Source organism: Haplochromis burtoni, unplaced genomic scaffold (genome assembly GCF_018398535.1).
Source record: "Haplochromis burtoni strain Fernald_Lab_line unplaced genomic scaffold, NCSU_Asbu1 Contig_634, whole genome shotgun sequence".
NCBI lineage: Eukaryota > Metazoa > Chordata > Actinopteri > Cichliformes > Cichlidae > Haplochromis > Haplochromis burtoni.
The window spans coordinates 242,408-262,208 of record NW_024582995.1 but is presented as its reverse complement, the minus strand read 5'-3'; the positions used below and the strand labels follow the sequence as shown (position 1 = coordinate 262,208).

Genomic DNA, 19,801 nt, shown 5'->3' with positions numbered 1-19,801 from the left:
AAGTGTGAAAAACTTACTCCAGATCTTTCATGGTTATTTGACATGTCTTAGGTCACCCTAAAGCTAGAGCTTTCATCACCCATGGAGGCACAAACGGGATTTATGAAGCCATCTACCACGGCGTTCCCATGGTGGGCATCCCCATGTTTGGTGACCAGCCAGACAACATGGTCCATATGAAGGCTAAAGGTGCTGCAGTTATTTTCAACTTGAATTTCATGACGTCTGAAGATCTTAGAGACGCAATCAACACAGTCATCAATGACAAATCGTGAGTTCTTTGAACTATCTGTACTTTGGATTAAATACCGAAAGCATAGATGTTGTACCAAAGACGAATGTGGGCTCAAGAGTATGAAAAGCATGAAGGCCAAGAATAACATACCTTAAATTTGAATTATTTGGAATTTCCAGCAAGGGGAGAATCCACTGGCTGGAAATGACATACACTGAGCACCATCTGGTCTTAGTTTGGCCAATTTTTTAAAAAAAAAAAATTTTTTATTTTTAAATACATTTAAATGTCCATGTATTAATTTGTCAATGCAAAAAATGTATAAATGTTTTTGTACTTTGTTTTAATTTGCTGTTAAGCCTCTTTTAATCTGATGGCATAGTAGAAACTTGAACTTCCAAGACAAGTATCTATTCAAACAATTTAATTTTGATGAAGTGATTTCCAATTGTTATTTATTAGGTTGTAGAACATTAATGTTTAAATGGATCCAGTTTTACATCTCTAATGTGAAGTCGTGTGGTCTCAGTTGTCTCAAAGCTTGTTTTACGTCCATCCTTTTTATACAGTTCATGATTGAATGTTTTTTGGGGGCGTGACTTATAGTAAAGTCCAAATGACTAACATAGCATAATAGCAGGTCATGAAGGAACAAGGGTCTAATGGGCTTGATAGTTGAAGTACCACAAAAGCTTCAAAGGCCACAAAATGATTGAAATATCTCTAGATGTTTTAAATGTAACATTTTTAAAAAGCATGCAAAATTGCGTACACTCAACAATAGAATTATTAACTCGAACTAAATGAAAACTAATTCTGCAACATTAATTTCTGGTTTTCTTTACAAAAGTTTATTACTAACCTTATGGTCATTGGAGAAATTTAATGACCATGTTATCATCAGATAACACCTCTAGTATGCAGAACAAGAGTCAAATGACCTGCAAAATACACATTTGTATTTCAGCGCACACAGATCCTCAAGCAGAGGGCCTGGCTTAACAAAGAAAGTTCATAACCATTGTGGTGATACCGGTCATCTCCAATTGGGGTTTTAAGTTTTGTGGAGCGAGCTAACACAAAGAAAGTTTAGAAGCTTTCTTCTAACCTCAGTAAACCCTTTGCCAATGATCTTGGGGTCTCAGTGGTCTCAAAGCTTATTTGGCTTCCATCTTTTTTATACAGTTCATGATTGAAAGGGTTTTTTTTGTATAATTAATAGATAATAGCAGGTCATAAAGGAACAAGGGTCTAATGAGCTTGATAGCTGAAGTACCACAAAAGCTTCAAAGGCCACAAAATGATTGAAATATCTCTAGATGTCAATTTTAACTTGAGGCATTATCAGTTTTAGAGTTTTGAAATATATCCCTTTATTGTCTGGCAAAAAAATAAATAAATTATAGTATAACAATTCAAAGGTTAATTTTTTGAACCCAATATGCACATTCACAGGTACAAAGAAAATATTATGCGGCTGTCCAGCATCCACCACGACAGACCCATGAGTGCTCTGGAAGAGGCAGTATTCTGGATCGAGTTCACACTGAGAAACAAAGGGGCCAAGCACCTGAGGGTCCAGGCCCATGAACTCACCTGGTACCAGTATCTCAGCCTGGATGTCCTGGGCTTCTTCTTCACCATAGTTCTACTCATCATATTCATCTTCATCAAGACCTGCAGTTTCTGCTGGCACAGGTGTTGTGTCAGGAGAGGAAAGACAAAAAGGAAGGCTGAATAACAACTAAACTGAAACGGTGCTGTGAATGTTGGACTGGGGTAATATTTGTTACCAGCATGAAACTTTCTTTCATATATGTTGAATTTCCCTTCATCTTCTCCTTTATGCACCACCACTAATGTTCTTTTATGTAGCAGATTGAGTATCATATTTACTAATTTTTGATCCCGCTATTAGTCAAGCACATTAGATGACGCTGCTATAAATAATAGCCGCCATCTGAGCGTCCATGAATCGCTCACCTGCTGTCAGCCGCATCCGGCTTTTCGGTCACCTGACTTCCCCCGGTGTTACAGGTAGAGGTTTGCGTGCTTGTCGCTGCTGCCTCAGACTGAATTGGCGGTACACGTTTTGATTGTGTTGTTCGTGTTACAGCGATCACCCGCGGATTATCTTCCTGAATCCTCCATCGCGGCTGGTATGTGTTTATTTGGCGCCATGCGTACCTTATTTCACTCTGTTGTAGGTTATAGGTTGTAGCCGCAGAAGCCTCCAGTGAGCCACTGTGTTAATGAATTGAGCGACACCGTTTGATTGGTACGTAAGTCCGATTTGTCACAGTCATAGTTGAGTTGAGTTTTTCTGTAGTAAACACTCACGATATGATGCCTTGCAGGAAGTGTAGGTTTCAGTGGGCGGCCTGACAGCGGGCCGCTACTGCTGCGCTGACAGAAGTGCTGCTGCTTTGCCTTTTTCTTTTGGGATTTCCTTTGCCCTGTTGCTGCCAGCTTCTTAGAAGTGGACATTTAAGAGAGAAGCCGGTTGGTGTGTATGTTAATGAACTGAATCATTCAATTAGAGCAGTCAGATGAAGGATGATTTGGCGTGACACTGTGACGCCTTCTGCTCTAGCTCCAAGGTCTAATTTATTTTGTTGTATATTTGGCTTCTTTACTTCTTTTTTTTTTTTTATTTTTCTTTTTTTTTGTGTGTGTGTGTGCGTGTGTGTGTGGGTGTGTGTGTGTGTGTGTGTGTGTGTGAGTGTTTAAACAGTGGAAGGAGGCCCGCTTTCTAAGCTGTTGATGCACCAGTGTGTTCTGCAGTTGGGCTAGCCACGGGGGTGGGGGGGCGTTGTTCTTGTTTGTTTTCTGTTAAAAAAATGTATGTATGCATGCACGCATACACACATATACATGTGTGTGTGTGTGTGTGTGTGTGTGTGTGTGTGTGTGTGTGTGTGTGTGTGTGTGTGTGTGTGTGTATGTGTGTGTGTGTCTGTCTGTGTCTGTCTGTGTGTGTGTGTGTATATATATGTGTGTGTGTGTGTGTGTGTGTGTATTATATCGATAGATACACATATATGGAGGCGTTTCTAGAAGATTTCCTGCGATTCTCCATATACGACATTGATTATATATATTATATGAACTACTTGGAGCATGTCTGGCAATCCGGGAGTCGGTATTTCTCCCATAGTGAGACACGAAAGGAATGCTATGAAAGAACTTAAGGTTATGTGTTGTTTTGAATGACATCTGATGCTATGTCAGCCTATTATAGAGGGAGGCATTAGTCCCTCCTAACATGGGCGTCACTTAGCAGCCTGTAAGGGCTGGCATAATGGCATTTGAGCTTCTGATGATGTCACGCAGGAAGCGTTTCCATAGTATGACACTCACTCATGTTACTCAGAGAACCAGAGTTTTATACACATACCGTAACCTTAAGTTTTAGCGGATTCAGCCCGTGTTTACTTTCGCCGGTCTTGAGCCGCTGTTCTGTCACCTGCTGTCGGGATCACCGTCTCTTTACTCTGGTAAGCTACACTTGGAGACATTTTGCCCATGTTGTGCAAGCTGTTACATTCATACTGATACTTTATACTTTAATTTGGGGGCTCTCGGATCATATCTCCGTCAGGGGCCCGACTTTAACGCCTTAAATCCAGGTTGTATAACGGTAAAACTTTGGCGGCCTGTCCTTCTCTAAGATTGATGTCCTTACTTCATTGTTTGGTTTTCCTCGTGGCTTTATTTGTTTTGTTAACTTAATTTCTTTCAAGGGCGATTTTGTTCTAGAGAGCTGTTGGTGTCAGGTTCAGGTGGCAGGCTAACTTAGAAATTGTTTACTTACACACAAGAAATAGATAATGTTTTGACTGGAATAAATCTTTATTGGTTTTATTTGCAATATCTCACAGTTAAACACCTCAGTTTCTTAGTTAAATCCAGGTTGGGTTTTCTTCAATCAGTAATTATCTTTTGGGAGGGGGGGCATTTTAAAAATTAATAGGTGGTTATTATAAAGAGAGACTAGGAGTTTTTTCCCTTCTTGTAGTCACCATGAGCTGCTCATAGTGGACTGAGAAAAGCCCAGTATTCGGACCATAATAATAATCAATCTGTTCATACCTGTTGTGAATTTTTATGTAAAATTAAAAAGAAATCTGAAATCGCTGCAGTCTTTAGGTGGATCCTTTTGAATACTTTGACTATTATTTTGTATTACTTCACTCTCTCTCTCTCTCCTCAACTAACAGCTACAACATCAGGCTCTGACATATTTATTTATTTCTCATACAAGTTAGATTTTAGTCTTGTTTTTTCAGTACTGTCAACTTTACAATCATTGCTTTATAACCCATTGTAAAATGACCAATGCAATACAGAAAGAAGTGAGCCAGAGTTCACCTTTATTAAGTTAATAATTATTTTTTCCTGGAATGCTTTCACCAAAGGATCAGACCACAGCTGGTTTTCCTGCTGAGATTCAGACACCATGGAGCTGCGTCTCTCTGCCTGCATTCTGCTGATACTTTGTGCAACATCGTGTGCAAATGGAGGAAATATTTTGGTGTGGTACACCGAAGGCAGCCACTGGATAAACATGAAGCTTGTTCTGGAGACGCTGATTGACAGGGGACACCAGGTGACTGTACTGGTCCCGAGCTCGTCAATGTACATGAACACCAATGAACCTGCCCGCTTTCACTATGAGCCCTTCAATGCCTCTTTCTCATTGGAGGCTTTACTGAAGTATCTAGAAGAGTTCCTCCAATTCAGTCTGTATGAGAGTCATTATATGAGCTACTGGGAGATCTACATCAGATTAATTGACATGATGAAAGCTAACCTGCGGTTTTCTATCCAGTATTTGGACGGTGTGGTGAAATCAGAAGCCATCATGAAGAAGTTGAAAGAAGGAAATTATGACCTTCTCTTGGCTGACCCCATCTACCCTGGCAGTGACTTGGTAGCAGATATTTTGGGGATCCCACTCATCTTCTCCTTGCGCTTCTCCTTAGCTAATAACTGGGAGAGGCATTGTGGTCAGATGCCTGCTCCACCATCCTTTGTTCCCGGTGCCATGAGCAAACTCACAGATAAGATGGACTTCTCAGAGAGAGTGTGGAACTTTCTCTTCTACGCTCTCCAAGACATCATGATTGATCACACTTTTTGGAACGTATTAGACAGATATTACTCTGATGTCAAAGGTGAGCAAATGGACATGAAGCACACGGTTGAAAAAAAACAACAATATTTGAAGTCTGCTAAAGCTTTAAATACAGTGTTTTTATATCCCATCTAACCTGCCCAAGAAAATACAACCTGCATGAACTATTGGTGATATGTTAATGTCTATTGTTCATGCATTGCAACAGGAACTCCCACCAGTGCCTGTGAGTTGATGAGTAAAGCAGACATCTGGTTAATCCGAACCTACTGGGATTTTGAATTCCCTCGTCCTTTCCTCCCCAACTTCAAATATGTTGGTGGGATCCACTGCAGACCTGCTAAACCTTTACCAGAGGTAAGGACACTCAACTATTACCATCTGATTAATCATTACATCACAGAATATTCCTGCCAGGAGCAGTGAAACCATCAAAATGTTGAACAAAAATGAGAAAACAGCTGGTTGGCTGGTGGTGGGATAATATTTGACTTGTTACAGGATCTGGAGGAATTTGTGCAGAGTTCTGGAGATGATGGCATTGTGATCTTCACTTTAGGATCCGTAATCAGCAACGTCACCAAGGAGAAGGCAAACATGATAGCCTCAGGCCTCGCTCAGATCCCACAAAAGGTCAGAGGATAATGTTTGTGCCAACTGTAATCAGTTTGTTCAAACCCTGAAAGCATGGAGTAGTTTGTAAGGTTTTAGGGTAACCAGTTTCAGCTCTGGAGTTGGCCACCCCTGACTTAGATCCTTACAGTCTGAGGTGCAAACTGGTGGTGTCGGATGTACTGAAACATAGTGTCCCAAAGATGTTCGATTGGATTTAGGTCAGGCCAGTGTGGGGGACAGTCAAGGGTATCCATTTTTTATCTTCGAGAAACTGTCAGCATACTCCTGCCACATGAGCCTGTGTATTGTTGTGCATCAAGAAGAACCCAGGGTTCAAGGATTTTATCCACATACCTAAATGCAGTAAAAGTACTGTTGTCTAGTCTGTAGGTCTATGCATCGCTCCATGGATATACCTCCCCAAACTATCATGTAACTAGAAACTCCTCCATGTTCACGACACTGTGCTGGGAGACAGCAAACCTTCTTTCAATGTGACATATGAAGTACTACCTGCATAAGATGTAATGGAAAAAACACCATGTGAACTTTCTATTTAAAGGTGCTGTGGAGATACAGAGGAGAAAAGCCAGAAACTTTGGGTGCCAACACTCAAATATATGATTGGATTCCTCAGAATGACCTCCTGGGTAAGTAAAGTTGGTACCAATCACAGTTATTTCTTTCTATGTCTGCCTTTTATTCCATGAGAAATAGTCCTAATGAAATCAGATGCCACAGAGACGGTAAAGTTCACAGTAACACCGCCAACTAAGAATTTTTACAAAAATACTCAAATCAGCTCAAATTAGTTGTTCAGGTTTATTGAAACCTTTTTGCTGTCTTGATGTATTCAGCTGTGAGCTTGTTGCGGGTTAGCTTTTAACCACTGATGTATCCATCACCATCCCATGGAGCAGCTGTAGTAAACAGGAAGACATCTGAAGATTTTCTTACTGGTTACAAAAAAAGCAACCTACATTTTACTGTCCAAAATATTTATGCAATAGATGTGTCAATTTAATGTGAAATAGAGCCAGCAGTACTTTCACAACTTGTGAGTAGATACAGCATTAACTCTGCCCTGGAAGATGTAGGAAATACAATGGAGAGGCAGAGGAAGTACCAGTGTTGTAGTCAATGGGACAGCATGCAATGAATGAAAACCTTGAAGGAGACCCTCATCACCACTAGAGTCTCCCAGAAAGACACCATGCTCATTTCCTATGAAAAAACAAAAAACCCAAACACGATAGCTCTTCAAGAGTAAAATAAATCAATGATTAACAATATTCTTGTTGACTGATAGAAGAGGCTGATATCTATGAATATGTAAGTGTTAATAACAGTCCAAACATGTTTCAAAATGTTTTTGAGAGATCTTTCATATAAAAAATATGATTAAGCTATTTGATTAGCTTAGTTGCAAATCCTTTAATATTTGTTACTACTCCAAGAAAGGTGCGAGTAGCTACATCAAGACTTTTTCCAGTTGCCACGTGGTGGTCAAAGTTGTAGGCAAAATTTGGTTAGGCACATTACAAATAGTAGAGTTAAGATTGTTGAATTGAAATTTGTTAAGACTGAGAGATATAAAGTGAGATTACTTTTGTATGCATGTTCTTGCCAAATCACTTTTGTCTCAAACATTACTGTATATTTTTACACTTCTGCCCAGAAACGACTCATAATCAATTAATTCCGACTCTGCGGGACAAGACCACATGAGCATGATGCCGTTTCAATATCTGTTTCTCTCAGTCAGGTAATTGTGTTTGGCATGTTGTATCTTGTATCTTATCACCTTATATAAAAGGTGAGGTCGGGGGGGGAATTTCATTGACAAGCACTCAGAGTGCCGTCTTCAGATGTGACAAACGTGCATGCTTGTGGTTTCAAATATCCAGGTGGTTTCGTATCTTTTTCTTGTGTATCAAAGTTTAGTGAGGATTGTAACTGACAGATGTGAAAATGGCTGTGTATTAATAAATATAAAAAAGAAGCTGAAAGGTAAATTTGATTAAACACAAGTATGTTTTAAGGCTGTATCCAGTTAGAATGGAGTCAGGACTCATGAAACTCAACAGGATCTTTTGGACCTCTCTTATTAAAGTGAGTTCAGTTGAATTCAGTTTTATTTAAATAGTGCCAAATCACAACAGCAGTTGCCTCAGGGCACTTCAACTTCATCCTTCACATTCTCCTCAAAAAATCTGGAGAGATCATCACACAGACTGTAAAAAAAACTTTTTATCAATTCCTTTATTTTACCAGATATGTCTTGAATGATAACTCTCCATCACCTTTTAAATATTGGCTTAACCTTGAACCTCAACACTGGCAGAGTCAAATCATCAATGGGGTTACAGCTTGTTTGACTCCTAACAATCCTGACTCCTTTGTGTTTCAGTGGCATGCATGGAAACAGTTGCACAGGCACCCACAACTTCCTCAGATTATGCAACAGTGTCCAAGCCTATACAGTTGAAATGACCATTGTTTTGCATTACTTCACTCCGTCTCTACCCGACTAACAACAACGTCGAGCTCTGACATTTTTACCAATTTCTTAGTGGATTTCTCATACCGGTTCAATCCTGCTTTTTTCAGTACTGTCAACTTTATTCCCATTAACTTTTAACCCATTGTGAAATGAGCAATACTGTACAGAAAGAAGTGAGTCAGAGTTTAACTTTGAGTTAATAATTATCTTTCCTGTGATACTTCTACAAAGGATCAGACCACAGCTGGTTTTCCTGCTGACATTCAGACACCATGGATCTGCGTCTCACTGCCTGCGTCCTGATGGTACTTTGTGCGACATGGAGTGCAAACGGAGGGAACATTTTGGTGTGGTACACCGAAGGCAGCCACTGGATAAACATGAAGCCTGTTCTGGAGACGCTGGTTGACAGGGGACACCAGGTGACTGTACTGACCCCGAGCTCGTCAATGTACATGAACACCAATGAACCTTCCCGCTTTCACTATGAGCCCTTCAATGTCTCTTTCTCATTGGAGGCTATGGAAGAGTTTCTAGAAGAGTTCCTCCGATTCTCCATATACGAGATTGATTATATGAACTACTTGGAGCTCTACATCAGATTCATTGACATAATGAAAACTGACCTGCAGTTTTCTATCCAGTATTTGGACGGTGTGGTGAAATCAGAAGCCGTCATGAAGAAATTGAAAGAAGGAAATTATGACCTTCTCTTGGCTGACCCCCTCTACCCTGGCAGTGACTTGGTAGCAGATATTTTGGGGATCCCACTCGTCTTCTCCTTGCGCTTCTCCTTAGCTAATAACTGGGAGAGGCATTGTGGTCAGATGCCTGCTCCACCATCCTTTGTTCCCGGTGCCATGAGCAAACTCACAGATAAGATGGACTTCTCAGAGAGAGTGTGGAACTTTCTCTTCTACGCTCTCCAAGACATCATGATTGATCACACTTTTTGGAACGTATTAGACAGATATTACTCTGATGTCAAAGGTGAGCAAATAGGCGTAAAGCACTGATTTATAAAACGATTTAAAACTTGCTAAAGATTTAAACGCAGTTTTTTTTAATATCCCATCAGATCTGATTAAGAAAATATGCCTTGTATGAACTATTGGTGATATGTCCTTTACTTATGCACTGCAACAGGAACTCCCACCAGTGCCTGTGAGTTGATGAGTAAAGCAGACATCTGGTTAATCCGAACCTACTGGGATTTTGAATTCCCTCGTCCTTTCCTCCCCAACTTCAAATATGTTGGTGGGATCCACTGCAGACCTGCTAAACCTTTACCAGAGGTAAGGACACTCAACTATTACCATCTGATTAATCATTACATCACAGAATATTCCTGCCAGGAGCAGTGAATCCATCAAAATGTTGAACAAAAATGAGAAAACAGTTGGTTGGCTGGTGGTGGGATAATATTTGACTTGTTACAGGATCTGGAGGAATTTGTGCAGAGTTCTGGAGATGATGGCATTGTGATCTTCACTTTAGGATCCATGATCAACAACGTCACCAAGGAGAAGGCCAACATGATAGCCTCAGGCCTCGCTCAAATCCCACAAAAGTTAAGTTTTCTTTAAGGACAAGTGTCCTCTTTTTTGGAAATCAAAATATGGTGACCTTAGACTACTAGGACTACCAAAACTACCATTTCTACCATCTCAAATTTTACATCACTCAGTTTTTCCTGCGAAAAGTCAGATTTTGTCTGTTTGTCTGTTGTTTGTCTGATGATTTCTAATGACAAGTCTTGAGATGTCCCCTACCCTTCAAGTGTTGAAAAATTACATTACAATATAAAACTAGCATACAAACCCCCCCCAATCATGTTAGCAAATATCTTACTGTTTATAGGTGCTGTGGAGATATAGAGGAGAAAAGCCAGAAACTTTGGGTGGCAACACTAAAATATATGACTGGATCCCTCAGAATGACCTCCTGGGTAAGTAATGTGGGTACCAATCACAGATGAATAACGGATCAATAGATGATGGGCAGTATAGAAACATTGATTGCATCAAAACTTATCTTAGTGAAAACAGATTCCACAACGATGGCAAATTTTCACTGCACACTGAACATAATTTTTTCTACAAAAGTTTTTAAAAGCCTGGAGCTTATTTTGCCACATTCAACACTAAATGTTTTATTGGAGGCTGTGAGCATTTGTTATATTAAAAACAAGGAGAACTGAATGAAATATGATTTTCTCACAGATGAAATCATGATTACAAGTTGCACGCTGCGCTAAACTACTTTGTTTAGTTCATTTTCTCAAAGCTGTTCCACTTTAACAGATGTCTGGACATGCAAGTTAAATTTCAACTTAAATCACTTCTTCACATATATTGACATTCCCAAGTAGTCCAAGTGTGTAATGAGTAATTAAATGTTTAATGGTTTGTTTAATGGTTATTTGGCATGCCTTACGTCACCTTAAAACTAAAGCTAAGTACTTGTCCAGGTTTAGTGAAACCTTTTTGCTGTCCAAGTGTGAAAAACTTACTCCAGATCTTTCATGGTTATTTGACATGTCTTAGGTCACCCTAAAGCTAGAGCTTTCATCACCCATGGAGGTACAAATGGGATTTATGAAGCCATCTACCACGGCGTTCCCATGGTGGGCATCCCCATGTTTGCTGACCAGCCAGACAACATGGTCCATATGAAAGAAAAAGGAGCTGCAGTTATTCTCAACTTGAACTTCATGACGTCTGAAGGTCTTAGAGACGCAATCAACACAGTCATCAACTACAAATCGTGAGTTCTTTGAACTATCTGTACTTTGGATTAGGATTTGAAAGTATAGATTTTATAGCAAAGATGAGTGTGGGCTCAAGAGTATGAAAAGTATGAAGGCCAAGCATAACATACCTTAAACCAGAATTATTTGCAATTTCAAGTCACAATGATCAACCTACACTGAACACAATCTGGTCTTGGTTTCTCATTCGTTTATTTATTTATTTTTAATTGATTTGCAGCATGTTTTGGGGTGCTTTATAGAGCCTTTGCGAGGCTTTTTTTTTTTCATAAATGTAAGTTGTTATGCTGTACCTTACTAAAACCACTGAGCCCTTTATTGTCACTGGAATGTGCATGTATTAATTTAACAAGACAAAAAAAAGGTTTAAATGTTCTGGCAACACTTTATAACACAAACTACAAATATGGTGCAAGTACGCTGTACTTACGTGCATTTTGTGTCAAGTCAGGTTTTTGCAGGATATAATGAAAGAAGTACACTGTAAGTACCCTGTACTTTCTGGAATGCAAACCATATTATGGAGTCACCAGCGAAACAATGAAACAATTACAATGAATGTAGCACCCACAACTAAGGCACAAGTAGCCTTTAATTACATGTAATGTTTTGTACCAAGTCAGGTTTTTGCAGGAAATAATAAAATAATTACATTGTTAGACTACAAGTACCCTGTAATTAAGTGCAGTTTTTTGTGCAACATTTTTTAGTTACACCATAACACAACCCGTGCCCCAGAAAGCACAGGATATTTCCAGTGTACTTGTTTTATTGTTTCTTGCAAAAACCTAAATTGTTGCCTGCAAATTGCACATAAGTGCAGGGTACTTATACGCTGGTCGTGTTAAAAAGTTTTAGCAACCCTTTTGTACTTTGTTTTAATTTGCTGTTAAACCTCTTTTACACTGATGGAATAGTAGAACACACACCAAGAATACCCATTCACACAATCAAATTCGTTTCACTTAAATCTGCAACAAACTAAAGTTATTTCCATGTCTCTTATTAGGCTTTGAGACCATGACATTTAACGTTTGGAGTTTAAGCTCTAATGTGCAGCCATCTCCTTAGAAATAAACAGCAGCACCGAGACTGCACAAAGTGATTAAATTATTAACTGGAGTTGAGGGCTCTTTACAATAAATTTCAAGATTAATGATTTTCTGTACCATTAATCTCTCAGTTTTCACAGCTCGTACATTTTCTTTTTATAAATATATGTAAGCAATGAGCCAAATTTAGTAATGCCAACATACTGAAGGAACAACATTTGTCTCTTATATATGATACACCTATATATACACTGTCAAAGATACTTGTCTTTGAGTGAAGATTTAAGGTGATAAGACAAATAAATAACTGCAACTTGAATCTGTACTGAGGCTCAGTATTTGACACAGAGTTCATGTTCACTGCTGTAATAGCTAATAATGATTAATATAATAACTATAATATTGGCCATATTATATTTACATTACCAAAGTGATATGACTTTAGTCTCATGATGTCATGGTCCTGGGCCATGTTGGCCCCGTATTCTTAGTTTTCATTTATTCTTGTATTTTGTTCCTTATTTAGGCCATGCTTCCTGGGTTGCCCTGTTACGTTGTTCTTTATGTGTTTTCCCCTTGTGACTCTTACCCCCTGTGTATTTGTGAGCCCTCGTCTCTCCTTGTGTTTTATTCCATGTTTTCCCCAGCCTGTTATGTCTGTGTGCCCCCCGTGCTCTCTCTCCTCCTGTCTGAACCTCTGTACTTCCTGTTTTACTTTGCCCGTCTCCCGTCAGTGTAGTGTTCACTCCTGCCGTGTCTTGTTATGATTATCAGTGTCACCTGTGTTCCCCGTACTTCCCTCGTTTACCCTGTGTATTTACCTGCGTCTCCCTCAGTTCTGTGTCGCGTTCTCACTCATGACTGTGTGCCCCTCCGTGTGTTTCCTCGTAAGTCCGTTCCTTAGTACTTCCCAGTTTAGTTTCATGTTATTTTATATCGCCGTTATCTTTTGTCAGCTTTTGTCAGCAATAAAGCTGCATTTTGAGTTCAGTCCTGTTTTCTCATGAGTTTGCGTTTGGGTTCTATTTCCTGCCTGCCACACAGCCAGATCATGACACATGAACAACATTAGCTAATTGTTATTTACTAACTAATCTTAAATGACTGTTCAGTACAGAAATGAAGCCCAAAAATCATGTTTTACTGTCCTGTGGTCTCAGCCTCAGATACTTATCAAATCACACAAAGCTCTTGCAGAAAAAAACAAAAACAAATGAACAAAATATGTTCTCCTTCATTTCTGTCAAACAAAGTTGTATAACATGTTTCCAGCGGTTAGTATCATGGTTGCTAGGCAACCTGGGCAGCGTGACGGAGACTAGACCCATACAGCCCAAAAAACTTGCCGTTTATTTTGCAAATCGAGCTCAACACTGCCCCTAGCGTCCTGGAGCACTTCCATTGTGATTTGTAGTTTGGATGTGTTTTGGATTTTGTAAGTGTTTTGTAGTTTGCATGTGTTTTGGATTTTGTGTTTTGGATTTTGCATGTGTTTTGGATTTTGTAAGTGTTTTGGATTTTGCAAGTGTTTTGGAGTTTGCATGTGTTTTGGATTTTGTACGTGTTTTGGATTTTGTAGTGTTTTGGATTTTGTAATGTGTTTTGGATTTTGCATGTGTTTTGGATTTTGTACGTGTTTTGGATTTTGAACGTGTTTTGATTTTGTGTGTTTTGGATTTTGTACGTGTTTTGGATTTTGTATGTTTGTAGTGTGTTTTGGATTTTGTAGTGTCGTGTTTTGGATTTTGTACGTGTTTTTGAGTTTGTGTTTTGGATTTTGTACGTGTTTTGGAGTTTGCACGTGTTTTGGATTTTGTAAAGTGTTTTGGAGTTTGCACGTGTTTTGGATTTTGTAAGTGTTTTGGATGTTTGTACAGTGTTTTGGATTTTGCATGTATTTTGGATTTTGTACGTGTTTTGGATTTTGTACGTGTTTTGGATTTTGCATGGTTTTGGATTTTGTACGTGTTTTGGAGTTTGCACGTGTTTTGGATTTTGTACGTGTTTTGGATGTTTGCATGTGTTTTGGATTTTGTACGTGTTTTGGATGTTTGTACGTGTTTTGGATTTTGCACGTGTTTTGGATTTTGTAAGTGTTTTGGATTTTGTACGTGTTTTGGATTTTGATGTGTTTTGGATTTTGTACGTGTTTTGGATTTTGTACGTGTTTTGGAGTTTGCTCGTGTTTTGGATTTTGTAAGTGTTTTGGATTTTGTACGTGTTTTGGATTTTGCACGTGTTTTGGATTTTGTACATGTTTTGGAGTTTGTAAGTGTTTTGGATTTTGTACGTGTTTTGGATTTTGTACGTGTTTTGGAGTTTGTACACCGGGGCCACCGTAATAAAGGTCTAATGAGCATAAAAGTTCAAGTACCACAAAGTTGTTGTTTTTTTAAACGTATCTCTTTATTTGAATTTTTTGATACAAAACAACAACAACAACAACAAACAACAAAAACAACACAATGTCATGGTTCTGGGTCAGTATTGACCCAGCATTCTGAGTTCTGGTCTATTTTTGAATGAACGTTTTGTTTCTCTGGTGTTTTGTTGATGATGATTATTATTGTTTGAGTTCTATGTGTTATATTCGGTATGCCTGCTTATGAGTCTGTGTCTCTGTCGTGTGCTTCCTGTTTTATTTTGTAGTTCTGTGTCCTATGTCAGTGCGTTCAGCTTTGTGCTCTCCCTGTCTCGTCAGTGTAATTAGCGTCAACCGTGTCTCCCAGCTGTTTCCTCTTCACTCCGTTCACCTCTTGTATTTAGTGTCTGTGTCTTCCCCTACTCGGTGTCGTGTCGTTAACATCTGTTCATCCTCTTACCTCCTCCATGCTGTGTGTTCGTCATGTTCCAGTTCTCCAGCACCACTGTTTGTAAGTTTTTGTTCAGTTTTGTGAGTCATAGTTTAAGGAGTTTTTCCAGCAATAAAGCTGCGTTTTCAGTTTAAGTCCTGTCTCCAAGAGTCCTGCGTATTGGGTCCACCACTCCTGCCTGCCTGCCACACAGTCAACCATGACAAATAAGCAGTCTGAGACATGTAAAAGGAAAACTATTAGAGTATGGTAAATAATTGGGTCTACCAGCCATTTACACATTTGTCCTGACAAACCCAACCTGCCATTGGAATGGGGCTGCCCCTCTCACTATAGTTTTCCTCAGATCATCAGGTAAGTAATCACTGGAGGGCGCCATATATTAAAAAAAAAGTGTCACTTCAATTCAGTCTCTGCCTCTGCTCTGGCCCCAATCTGTAACAACCACCTATTGCCACCATCCCTCGTGAACTCGTGTATATGGGAGTCCACGAGTGATGGGTATTACATGTTTTTATGATTTTTTTTTTAAACATAACACTATTCTAACCTTTAGTGACCTGTCTTCTTTGTATAATTTGCATTATTATAACTTGTATCATTTCTTCCGCTATTGTCAAATAAGACACTGTGCATCTTCTATCTTGCCAGAGTTTCCAAGTCAGCCCCCTAAGCAATGGTAGGAAGAATTATTTGAGCTGAAGTCTCACAGTAAGGCTCTTAACACAAAAAAGGGCGATCGTGGCTCAAAGAGTTGGTATTTCGTCTTGTAACCGGAAGGTTGCCGGTTCGAGCCCCGGCTATGACAGTCTCAGCGTTGTGTCCTTGGGCAAGACACTTCACCTACCGCCTACTGGTGATGGCCAGAGGAGCCCATCGCGCGATATGGTAGCCTCGCTTCTGTCAGTCTGCCCCAGGGCAGCTGTGGCTACAACTGTAGCTTGCCTCCACCAGTGTGTGAATGTGAGAGTGAATGAATAGTGGAATTGTACAGCGCTTTGAGGGCCCCAAAAAGCGCTATATAAATGCAATCCATTATTATTATTAAATCCTTATTAAGACATGGGGCAATTACTGACCCCCCCCCCCCCAAAAAAAAAAAAAAAAAAAAGGACCTGGGCCTTAAGTGGGAAAGATTACTGGGACAAAGTAATTGACAGAATTCATACCTTGTCCTCATGTGCAAGACTCTCTTATTCAGTTTAAGACGGTGTACAGATTGCACTTCTCAAGATCTAAACTTTTTGCAATGGGTACCACCTCATAAAATATATGGCTCTTAAAGTACCATGCTTATGACCGACATTAAAGTACAGTAGTATAGGCCTATTTAACACCTACATACAGTTTACACAAGACAATTTTATGTCTTATATGAATATTATTTATTTTAACTTTCATAAACAAGATGTGATGAGTGATAATATAACAACTGTACTGCATCAAAACATTCACAGCAGGTGGGATATCCGATCTTTAAGTGATTACCTGATGAACCCTGCTTCTGGGTCCAAACTACTCTGCATTTATTAAAGTGGTTTTAATGCTTTTTATTTTGTTCTATTTATTTTGAACAAGCCCCTAAAAACAGTCAGTGATCACTGTCGGCCTCTCTCGGTTTTTATTACTGCTAATCATTTTAAAGCTCAGTTTTTAAAACCTTACGATGTAACTACACCCCAGCCCATGCAGCAGAATATTAATGACTAACCTTGGATTGTGGATGGATTATCTCAGTTTTTCTACTGACTGAAGTTTGGTCTGTTTACAGCATCCAGCCATTCGATTAAATTTGTTCCTAATCATCAGGAACTCTCGCGTCAACTTTTATCGAGTTGTAAAAAGTTAGCTATCATACTCCAGCTTCACTGAGTTTGTTATGCTAACATAGCTGTGCAGCTAGCCACCGTGCAGCACATAATTATATACCAGCTAGCCCAACTTCAGTAATCCTACAAACGCCACTGCTGTTTATTTTTCAGTCTTCATTTATGTTGGAAGTGATAGCAGAGCTGTACATTTTATCTTTTGCTGTTGTGGTTAAGCTGCCGGAATTATAGCTTCACGACCCTCCTTTGTGGTTCGTGCTCGTCGAAGTTCAGTTTACTCTTCGTGACGTTTCAGCTGACAACATGAATTACTATCGTGTGGTGGCCTCGCTGGATCCGCTGTCCACCCGCTGTGTGATGACCCTCCATGATGATGATGGTGATCCCCCCCCCACCCAAGGGAAATGCACCCCTCTCAAGGCACTGCTGCTGTGGTGCTACTCCCTCTCCGATGCAGAGCGGGCTGATAAACTCCCTCTCTCAGGCCTGGGTGATGGTACAGCTCTCAAGCTCATGGAGGGCATGCTGCCCTTGCTAGGAACGGATGACGTTGGATTCCTCTTCCTCCGACAGTTGCTGTTGCGAGGTGACCTCGCCAACTCCCCACTGCTGGTCGCAAAGGATTACCATTCACTCGCAGAAGAAGCAGGTTGCCTTCTCCTGGCTACCAAGAGCTTCGGCATCCAGGTGATAGTTCCCAACTCACCAACGGTATCTCCCGCGCCACGGATTCTCAAACTCATCGATTGTACCTAGGATTGTGGCACTGCGGAAAAGGGCTGTGTTTTTACCATCAGTGCCGTTCCATCTTTGCAGTTTTAAGGCCCAGGGAAACAAGCCTGCCAGCGCTCTGTAGTTGCCGTGACCGCTGGCGATAAGGAAAGGCTGCTCTTCACAGAGGACTCGCGGTTGGAGAGACGTTTTCTGGTTCACTCCGGCTCACAGAAGAGCCTCGGGAGTCAACCCGAAAACGTCGGGAGCCTCCACAATGGCACATTATTTAATCTTAAAAAAATTGGAGCTTTCCCATGTACCACCAGAGAGAACCCAAGTACTACTAGTGGTACACATACCACAGTTTGAGAAAGACTGATCTAGACTATCTAAAATATACCCCGACATTCCTGACCTGTGTAACAGTGGCAACACATCCACCTCGTATTTAACTCATGTGTTTTTTACCTGCACAACACTTCAGTTATACAGGACTTTTTATTTTGCAGTGCTCTCTCCTGTTTTGAGTGTTACACTGAAGCCTTGCCTATTTTTATTTTTTTATTTTTTTATTTTTTTGTATTGGACGTTTGGATCAGGACTGGTTATCAGCTGTTCACTAGTTCTCAAAAATTGTAATTGCCTGAACTGTAATGAGGTATATCTTTGTATCATTTGGTACTTATTTTATTAGCCCTGATATGTCAAGCTACATGTAAAAATTCTATAACTAAAGAGGAAAAAAATAATAAAAATGTAACAATTCAGATTATGTTTTTTAATTCATATACACATTCACAGGTACAAAGAAAATGCTATGCAGCTGTCCAGCATCCACCACGACAGACCCATGAGTGCTCTGGAAGAGGCAGTATTCTGGATTGAATTCACACTGAGAAATAAAGGGGCCAAGCACTTGAGGGTCCAGGCCCATGAGCTCACCTGGTACCAGTATCACAGCCTGGATGTCCTGGGCTTCATCCTCGCTATAGTTCTACTTCTCATATTCATCTTCATCAAGACCTGCAGTTTCTGTTTGAACAGGTGTTGTGTCAGGAAAGGAAAAAAGAAAAGGAAGGCTGAATAACAGACTGAACTGAAACAGAGATGTGGGACCAGTGCAGTATTTGTTACCTACATGAGATTTTCTTTCATGTATGTTGAGTTTCCCACCATCTTATTCTTTATGTATCACCACTGATTACTTTAACTAATTACAAGTGTGTTAATTTGCATAAATGTACCTGAAGTTAATCTGACATTAAAAACCAAATGCTGATTGGCTGTTGGGTATATTTTTTTAAGAAAAGAAAATTCATTCTATGCCTTTAGCTGAGTAACACAAGTTTCTCTTTTAGTAATCTAGGCATACATCCTTGCCATCAAAAGTCATATAGATATAAAAGGTTCAAATTAAAATTTTACATAAATTATGTTATTATGAATTATGAGGAAAAACAAAAAAAACACTAAATCATGTTATGAAAGAGGTTGATACAAGCTGATACATTTGGATGACAAAATTTCGTAAACATTTCCTTTGTATGAACATGTTGAAAAGTACAGGAATAAGTTTTTACTTAAAGTGCTGCGGTGTCCTAAAACTCATTTTTTTGACGATAGTTCAGAATATGAAAAGATAAAAAAATTAATATGAAAATTAATATTAATATGAAAAAGCAACCACTACATGCTATCACGTCCTGAACACGATGTAATGTAACGTGGCTATATACAGTATCTCACAAAAGTGAGTACACCCCTCTCATTTTTTAAATTTTATTATATGTTTTCATGGGTACAACACTAAAGATATGACACTTTGACACAATGTAAAGTAGTCAGTGTACAGCTTGTATAACAGTATAAATTTGCTCAAAATAACTCAACATACAGCCATTGATGTCTAAACTGGAACTAAACTGGAGTCCGCTTCCACTCCTCCATTATGACATCATGGAGCTGGTAGATGTTAGAGACCTTGTGCTCCTCCACCTCCCATTTGAGGATGCCCCACAGATGTTCAATAGGGTTTAAGATTGTAGACATGGTTGGGCAGTCAAGTATCTTTAACCTCAGTTTATTTAACAGGGCACTGTTTTGGGGGGGAATCATTCTCTGCTTCAGTATGTC

The 19,801-nt window shown here is 39.6% G+C and overlaps 2 protein-coding genes across 5 annotated transcripts in view; both read left to right on the top strand.

Moving 5' to 3' along the window:
- The window catches only part of LOC106632432 (UDP-glucuronosyltransferase 2A1-like), a gene marked incomplete in the record, with an annotated part of 7,573 nt that extends 5,482 nt beyond the window's left edge, over nt 1-2,091 (top strand). Inside the window, 2 exon segments of the mRNA XM_042214977.1 lie at nt 52-271; nt 1,691-2,091. Coding sequence (XP_042070911.1) covers nt 52-271; nt 1,691-1,976 — 506 coding nt within the window.
- Nucleotides 2,092-2,182: 91 nt separating this feature from the next.
- On the top strand, nt 2,183-18,950 carry LOC102291114 (UDP-glucuronosyltransferase 2A2). Of its 4 annotated transcripts, XM_042214976.1 has the most exons (9): nt 3,409-3,732; nt 4,654-5,412; nt 6,731-6,733; nt 8,854-9,480; nt 9,637-9,785; nt 9,930-10,061; nt 10,351-10,438; nt 11,037-11,256; nt 18,470-18,950. In XM_042214976.1, the coding sequence occupies exons 2-9, from the start codon at nt 4,695-4,697 to the stop codon at nt 18,753-18,755; spliced, it is 2,223 nt and encodes a 740-aa protein (XP_042070910.1). In that variant the 5' UTR covers nt 3,409-3,732; nt 4,654-4,694; the 3' UTR covers nt 18,756-18,950. The 4 variants fall into 4 exon arrangements, with proteins under 4 accessions (XP_042070909.1, XP_042070910.1, XP_042070907.1 ...); XM_042214975.1 differs by lacking the exons at nt 3,409-3,732; nt 6,731-6,733; nt 8,854-9,480; ... (1 more) ...; nt 9,930-10,061; nt 10,351-10,438 and adding exons at nt 2,183-2,272; nt 2,352-2,394; nt 5,581-5,729; nt 5,874-6,005; nt 6,550-6,637; XM_042214973.1 differs by lacking the exons at nt 6,731-6,733; nt 8,854-9,480; nt 9,637-9,785; nt 9,930-10,061 and adding exons at nt 5,581-5,729; nt 5,874-6,005 and having other exon boundaries at nt 3,470-3,732.
- Nucleotides 18,951-19,801: the final 851 nt, after the last annotated feature.

Bases quoted from the DNA above. Each gene is read 5' to 3' on its own strand.
- LOC102291114 (XM_042214976.1), top strand. From the start codon at position 4,695: ATGGAGCTGCGTCTCTCTGCCTGCATTCTGCTGATACTTTGTGCAACA. The intron at 9,786-9,929 runs GTAAGGACACTC...GACTTGTTACAG, and splicing joins CTGCTAAACCTTTACCAGAG to GATCTGGAGGAATTTGTGCA. The intron at 11,257-18,469 runs GTGAGTTCTTTG...ACACATTCACAG, and splicing joins ACAGTCATCAACTACAAATC to GTACAAAGAAAATGCTATGC.